Raw genomic sequence first — 8205 nt, 5'->3', positions numbered from 1 at the left:
CTGCTCGAACACCATTGGCCATGTGAGCACCGGCACGCCCGCCACCATCGTCTCTAGGACGGAGTTCCATCCACAGTGCGTCACGAAAGTCCTCACCACCGATCAAACAAGGGCGGGGAAAGTAAGTGATAAAATACTTTATTTTTTGTTCGTTCTATCTATAAAAGAAGAGCATATGAAAAATATAACCACTTTTTTCTTTTTTAGCTCACTGGCCATCTTTTGACAGTTTCGGGTTTAATACCAATATTTTACCAAGAAATCTAAAAAATCTAACTGTAGTGGTTGGTGTATTTTTTATAGGGAGTGTGTGCTAGTTATCTATTTCAATAATAGATTGGATCTATCAAGTTGCACTTTATTAAAAAAAATGGATAAATAAGAAAAGGGGGCATGATCTCGACGAATTACTTCTGAATGAATTCAGAAATCATATGGAAGAACCATAGCATTTAGCACTCATTGGTAAATCAGTTTTGATTCTCTATAAACCAAATAGAGTTAACCGGAGATGAGTAGAACTTGTCCGTAAGTCTAGGATTTTCGTTAACCAAAATATAAACATAAGTAGAAACCTAACAACTAACATGCACAATAGAGAAGAAAAATAGCTGTCCATTTTTCTTCTTCTTTTTTTAGCTCGGTAGCCATCCGCTGACAGTTTTGGGTTTAATATCAATATTTTACCAACAAATATAAAAATAACTATTGTTGGTGTTTTGATTTTTTTGGAAAGGGAGTTGTGCGAGTTGTCTATTTCGGATAAATAAGAAAAGGGTGCACGATCTCGATGAATTATTTCTAAATGAATTCAGAAATGATATGGAAGAACCATAACATTTGGCACTCATTGGTAAATCGATTTTGATTCCCTATAAACCAAATAGACTTAACCAAAGATGGTCCGTAAGTCTGGATTTTTGTTAACCAAAATATAAAAATAAGTAGAAACCTAACAACTAACATGCACAACAGAGAAGAAAAATAGCAGTCCATTTTTCTTTTTTTAGCTCACTGATCATCCGCTGACAGTTTTGGGTTTAATACCAATATTCAACAAATCTAAAAAATTGGTTTAATACCAATATTTTACCAACAAATCTAAAAAAAATCTAACTGTGGTGGTTGGTGTTTCGATCTTTTTTAAAAGGGAATGTGTGCCAGTTGTCTATTTCAAAAATAGATTTGATCTATCAAGTTGCACTTTGCGTGACTTATAAGTCAGGTGACTTAAAACCAGTGACTTATAAGTCACGCCTATTTGGTTGTCACCTGACTTATAAGTCACCTGAACACACCTTCCCACCTTGTTTTTTTATGTAAAGATGGTGGGACCCATGCAAAAAGGGGTGACTTATAAGTTTTAAGTTGGGGTGAAGTAACTTATGACTTATAAGTTGGGGTGACTTATAAGTTGGTTCCGTTTGGCAAAATAAGTCACTTTTTGCACTTTTCGACTTATAAGTTGGTGACTTATTTGGAACCAAACAGGGCCTAAGAAAAGAGTTTCGGATAAATAAGAAAAGAGTGCACGATCTCGACGAATTACTTCTGAATGAATTCAGAAATCATATGGAAGAACCATAGCATTTGGCACATTGGTAAATCAGTTTTGATTCTCTATAAACCAAATAGACTTAACCGGAGATGAGTGGAACTTGTCCGTAAGTCTAGGATTTTCGTTAACCAAAATATAAACATAAGTAGAAACCTAACAACTAACATGCGCAACAGAGAAAAAATAGGAGAGTAAAAAAAACGATGGAAGCCAAGATGAAAATCATTTGCCAAAAGATATCAGTTCTAAAAAGAAAACAACACGGCAATGGGCGTCTCGTCTCTGCTAGTAGAATAACTAATTTGTCATTAAGAGACGAACATCCTAATTAGGCATTAACTATTGGCAACTTATAAACGCTAAGTGGCTCCATCGTCTTGACGTAGGAGAATGTCCGGCACCAGCCGGCTATTATCGCCCCCATCAGCGTCCCATGAGCCTGGTGCCTGACCCGCACCGTCACCGCGTAGTTGGATGATGACCACATGCCTTTCCGTCTGTAGTGCCCACATATCGAGCACTCCTGCAGTGTCAAGATGCATTCGCCATACACGAAGTGTGGCCGCGGGACACGATACCGCGTAAGGTTGTACCGATAGCTCCACTTTCGCCGCCCCTTGTCCAGTACCCACACCTTTATTGTTCCCGAAAGGCTACGGACAACAATGCCCAGCCTCCCGTTCACCTCCGTCAGGTGGTAGTGATCAGGCCTGGCCGGTTGGGCAGGCAGCCCCTTGACACGAGTGACCTCCTCGCTCTCGAGGTCAAATGACACGACCCAGCTCGCTCCGGCACTCTCTATGACCCAGTACGTCGCGCCGTCGACGCTGACTATGCCGGCGCCGAGGTTGCACCTCGCTCCCTCCACAGGGCCAGCCGGAACCTTCCGCCAAGACGCCTCCCCTAGGGTGAGCACCTGCATGTCGTCGAACTTGTATGCCTTGCTAATGCTGCATGGGACGTGCACCACCTTGTACCGCCCGGACGTAGGGTGGTACCCGAAGCTGTACGCCTCGTGCCAGTTCTCCCAGGAGGCGTATCTCCCAGCAGGCCGGAAATACGGGAGTGCGCAAGGCAGCGGCGGGACGGGCAGCACCTCGTCGGTGGCCGGGTTGACCAGGGTGACGGCGCCGCCGGGAGCCGTCTTGTTGTCGCACAGGCAGAGAAGACCATTGCACGTGCCGATGAGATGCAGGCTACTACTGGGGCGCATGTATGGTACCGCTTTGTCCCGACGCCATAGCTCTTTGTAGCTCGTCGTCGACGACTTGGACAGGTATCCCAGAGGAGGGCCGTGGCGCGGCTCTGCATCTCCGTGGTGTGCTCGTCGATGACGTCGCGCCAGAGCCTGCAGACGAGGCGGACTCGGCGCCGGCAGGTCGGCGGCAGCCGCAGCAGGATCTCCACCAGGACGTCCGTGGGCAACTCCGGGCGCCCCGCGTCGTCCATGGCCATGGGTGCAATCTATTTTCCCTTCTTGCTTTTCTCTTTCTTTGGGTTGTTCACCACTATGCGTTGCCTTTGCACGGTGGTTTTCGTTTGCATTTAACTTCAAGGGCGATGTGGTTTGATTCCGACTTGGTAACCGATTTCTTCTTTAATTGTACTGCTATTTGGAAAGCTTCTTTGGTGGGGATATTTGAGAACGTGATGAAATCGGAACAGGTTTGACACAACACGCACAGAAGATTTGGAAATTTCAACGACTATTTGCGTACCAATACAAGTTCATGATAATGCAATTTCGTTCATAGACGAACAAGTACAATGAAGCTCTGTACACTAAAGCATCATACGGTTGCTGGGCGCAAAAGCACAAAGCACACACACAGAATATGTGTCATTTTCATCAGGATTCCGGGATGTTGATGTTGCTTCCCAGGTGTCCTGCTCGGAGCATCGACATGAGCCCTCCGCCGTGCACCCTTCCCTCCGGCACGACGAACCCGAAGCTCTGGTCCCGGCTACCACCACCTCCTTCTTGGCCATTGCCCGGCAGGTTAAACGAAGACGATGGTTTCTGCAGGGAGCCAGGAACCAGCAGCTGTGGCGGTATGAGCCTGCCACTCTGCATGAGTTCCAACGACTCGCCGCAGCAATCTGACGAGGCGCCAGGGAGAGAAGAGGAGATCACTCGGTCCATGCCGCTGCCCGGCGTCGAGGAAGAAGAGACGATCCCGCTGAAGAGGCCATGCCCGATCATGCTTCCGGTCTGCTTCGAGGCCGTCAGGTTTCCATGAGCAGAGCACAGGCCGCTCCTCCCCCTGGCAAACTTGTCACAGCCGGCGCTCCAGGCGCACCGCTTGCCCCCGCCGTGCGCCTTGCAGAAGTCCGTGCTCCCCTGCGCGCTCTTGTCGCACCCATCTGATTTGCAGCGCTTGCCACCGCCATGCCTCACGCAGCAGTCAGTGCGACCGCGAGCGCTCTTGGTGCACCCTGGTGCCACACACCTTTTGCCTCCTCCATGCACCACGCAGAAGCTGGTCCCGCCGTGAACACTCTTAGGACACGCCGCGTCTCCCTCGAAGAGGCACCTCTTTCCGCCGCCATGCCCTTTGCATAGCAACGTGCTGCCCTCGGCCCCTTTGGTGCAACCTTCAGATACGCACCGTTTGCCCCCACCATGGGACTTGCAGAACAGGGTGCCTCCCTGTGCTCCCTTGCTGCAGTCCGGGTACTGGCACCGGCGACCACCTCCGTGCGCGATGCACACCCCAGGATACCCTTCGGCGCTCCTGGTGCAGCCCTCCGTCATGCACCTCTTCCCTCCGCCGTGTTTTATGCAAAGTCCCGATCTTCCCCGGGCTGCTTTGGAGCACTCCGGAACCCCGCACCGGTGCCCACCGCCGTGAGCGATGCAGAACTCTGTCTTCCCTTCGGCGCTTTTGGTGCAGCCTAGCTCTTGGCACCGCTTTCCTCCTCCGTGCGATTTGCAGTACGCCATTCGGCTCTCGGCCCCTTTATTGCAACCTGGCTTTTGGCACCGGTGACCGCCGCCATGGGAAATGCAGAGTCCTGATGCACCCCTTCCGCCCTTGGAACACCCATTGAACCGACACTTCTTGAGATGGCGCTGATGACTTTTCTGCTCCCCATTATCAGTGCTATCTATTGTATCTGAAGTTGCAGCAAAAGAACAGCCAGTTGTTGCAGAAGGCTCGGGGCTGTGCTCAACCCCGTGCTGATCAAGAGATAAATCATGATCGGCCTCATATCCGGTTCCAAGGTGTTGCTGGACATCAGGCTCTGCCATTGTTCTATCAATAAAAAGAACATCTGATCTTGGAGCAAACAGAGGTGACAGCTGATAATCACCTGACTTCCTTTTGGCTGAAGTTGATCCCTCGCCAATATGTGGGAAGACAACACCATTTTTTCTTTTGTGTGAATGCTCCTTGCGGCCAGGCAGTGTTGTGGACTGCAAATTTCTTGAGCTGCCTCTTGAAGTCCCCACCAGTAACCCAGGATCACTTGCAGTACAATGTTGGGTGAACAAAATTCCAGATAATTTAACTTTGTTGCCACCGGATGATTGGCTATCAGCGGAATACAGATTTGGCATTGGTCCAAGTCCTAGGACCAGCCTGCAGTCATCATCAGGAACAGGGGAACTTCGACTCCTCTGCCCAAATGATTTTCTAGAAGTCTCGACTGCTTCTGAGCTCTGTTCAGCTTGAGAGAATGAAGCGGCTATATGTTCCTTCCCATGAAGCCAAAGATTTGTCATATTAAGGTCCATCCCAGTAAATATATATGTGTATAATGTAGGACTAGGACAGAGAAAGACTAGAGCGCTGTCCAGTGGCCGAACAATCAAAACCCCAGTTTAACAACTTCACCACCAAGAAAGTATATAGTATACACAAAATGGAAGTACACGTCAATATTCTTGCAATTCGAGCCACTACCGATGAAGCCTGAAGTATCAGCTCTGTCCATGAGCCTTAGGCTTGCTGGTCCCAAGTGAGAAATCGTGATGTTGCAGCACTACGGGCAAAAATCATGTGCACTGCATCTTATGCATAAAAGGGAATCCACAAACAGACTTCATATCATGCAATTAAACGTCCTCTGAGATCTGCAAGAAAGTCAAGTAGCAGGCAAAATTTAGCTACACAAAATAAGAACTGATAAAAAGAAAACAACTGACAGAAGCTAATGTTTCTTAAATATGAAGGAGAACTCAAAAGACTTAAGTATCAAGCCTACTCATCCACAACCAACTTAATGTTTCTGAAATAGAGCAAGAACCACAGGTGAAAATAATAAAGTGATTCAAAAACTTGTAAGGAAATCCAGAAGTATGAGATTAACAAGTACCAGTTCATATGACCTTGGACAAAAATGCTAACAGGAATACATCAAACATAGATCTGATCAGGCGGTGCATGTATTTTCAGTTCATTAATGTACATGAGGAAATGGTGAATCATGATTAGAATTTGAGCTATGGTGTTTGCTTGAGATGAACATGAATTAGCGCTTAGTAGCTAGTAGTGCTACTTTAAAACCAATACAGCTAGTTTCACTACCTATACTGTAAATTTGAGTTGCAGTCATACATGTTAAAACTTCCTGGCACAGTTTAGTGGGACAAGTGGAAGAAATTGATCTTTTCTCAACATCTCGAGCTTCGACTTCTTAGGGAAACAAAGGATTTATTATATTTGTATGCTGGGTTAAATAGAGAAACTAGGATATAGATACATATGCATGGTGATAAGTTGGTAGTTATGTCCACATGCGCTCTTCTCATACTAGGATTTACTCGACACAAAAATACTAATGAAGGGGACCACATGAAAAGAAAAATGAGCCGACTCTAAGAGACAAAAATGACAAGCATCATGTGTACAACACCGGCAGCCAAATCCAAGAAACAACCTATATCAGAATGCAAATTTGATCCAAATCCATGCCAAGCTGAATCCTAACATGCCTGACAACATCAACATGACTCGATTGTTTCCAGCTATTGCAAGCACGGCAGCAGACTTCCTTTAATTCTCTTAGGAATTCCAAGGACTTAATAAATTCTTGGTTTAAAGCCTCAACTAATGTGAAGTACAGGAACTGCCGAAATAAGACAAACAAAGCAGCTTACAGTATGCATCATGGATTATATGGAGAATAAAAGTTAACATGCTTTACTGCAAAAAGACATCAATCTGCCTGCCAACTTTGCGACTAAATTCACAAATGTAATTTTAGTCTGCCAATTTACGAATGGAATCCATTCATTTAGCCAGGAGAACCACTAAACCAAGACAAAGCATACTGCAACCTCAAGGTTATATATATATATATATATATATATAGAGAGAGAGAGAGAGAGAGACACACACACATGGTTCCTATCGCCTTCAGGCTTCAGACTACTATCCAACACAGCCCAAACAGAGCCAAAAACTGCTCCATCGGCCAAGCACAAAGAAACTCTGAACTCCTGCTCACATCTCGACAGTCCACAGGAACATAAGTATAGCGAGTGAAAAATGTTACAGAGCTGGGCATCATGGATTATATGGAGAATAAAAGTTAACAAGCTTTACTGCAAACACATCAATCTGCCTACCAACTTCGCGACTAAATTCACAAACGTTTCAGTTTGCCAAATTACCACCAAAATCCATTCATTTAGCCAGGAGAGCCACTAAATCAAGACAGGCAAAGCATCCTGCAACCTCAAGGTTCCACACACACACACACACACACACACACACACACACACACACACACACACACACACACACACACACACACACACACATGGTTCCTATCGCCTTCAGGCTTCAGACTATTATCCAGCAGAGCCCAAACAGAACCAAAAACAACCCCATCGGCCAAGCACACAAAGAAACTCTGAACTCCTCCACACATCTCCACAGCAAAACAAGTACAGCGAGTGAAAAATGTTACAGAGTTGGGCACTAAAGCAAGAACCAGCGAGGGGCGCAGGCAGATCCGTACCGCGGGACTGGAGGGAGGCTGGAGAACCCGGAGGCGCCGATTGAGGCGAATGGGTGGACTTGGAGGAGGGACAGGCCGAGGCCAGTTGGGGCGAAGAGACGGAGAGACGAGGGGGGAGGTGGGAAATAAAGAGGCGTGGGGAGGAAAAGGAGGGAGCTTTTCGCCATGGGGGGACGGAATTTGGCCCTTGGGGCTTCCAGAGGAGAGAGGCGGATGAAATCGACTCGTCAAATCATATGATTGGGGGATCCCGACGGTCGGCTCAGCTCCGCCCCAGCCCAGCCGCATCCAACAGCTCGGCTTTTGGCCATGTGAGTGTCGGGTGAGCCAGAGGTCCTCGCTCACCGCGTTTGTCAGCGCCCTCCTGGCCGTCCGATCGGCCGTCACCAGGGATATGGAATAGTTTATCATGATTCTTTTTTCATGCCATATTTTCTTTGTGGATTTAGACAAAATTATGAGAACGATATATATTTGGCAAGCACAATGCTAGAGAATTCTTTTATTTTGACAAACATATTCCCACTTTGTTTTGAAGAGTAAAAAAGAGTTTGGCCACAGTGTGTAGAGGCCGGTCAGGTCCGTAGTTTGTAGAGGACCTCAGAACATCTGCAGCTAGAATTACCAAATCCGAACCCCTAAAACCCTGCGGACATGCCTGGTCAGTGATAGGGCGT

The 8205-nt window shown here is 46.9% G+C and overlaps 1 protein-coding gene across 1 annotated transcript; it reads right to left on the bottom strand.

The window, feature by feature from the left end:
• Nucleotides 1-3224: 3224 nt before the first annotated feature.
• On the bottom strand, nucleotides 3225-7741 carry LOC125540127. The gene is made up of 2 exons (XM_048703715.1): nucleotides 7529-7741; nucleotides 3225-5636 (listed from the first exon to the last, which is right to left on the bottom strand). The coding sequence occupies exon 2, from the start codon at nucleotides 5295-5297 to the stop codon at nucleotides 3408-3410; it is 1890 nt and encodes a 629-aa protein (XP_048559672.1). The 5' UTR covers nucleotides 5298-5636; nucleotides 7529-7741; the 3' UTR covers nucleotides 3225-3407.
• Between the last annotated feature and the right edge of the window lie 464 nt (nucleotides 7742-8205).

The sequence above is a fragment of the Triticum urartu genome, chromosome 2 (genome assembly GCF_003073215.2).
Source record: "Triticum urartu cultivar G1812 chromosome 2, Tu2.1, whole genome shotgun sequence".
Classification (NCBI taxonomy): Eukaryota; Viridiplantae; Streptophyta; class Magnoliopsida; order Poales; family Poaceae; genus Triticum; species Triticum urartu.
This window is presented reverse-complemented; position numbering and strand designations above follow the sequence as displayed.

Coding starts and splice junctions, on each gene's coding strand:
- LOC125540127 (XM_048703715.1), bottom strand. CDS start 5,297: ATGGACCTTAATATGACAAATCTTTGGCTTCATGGGAAGGAACATATA.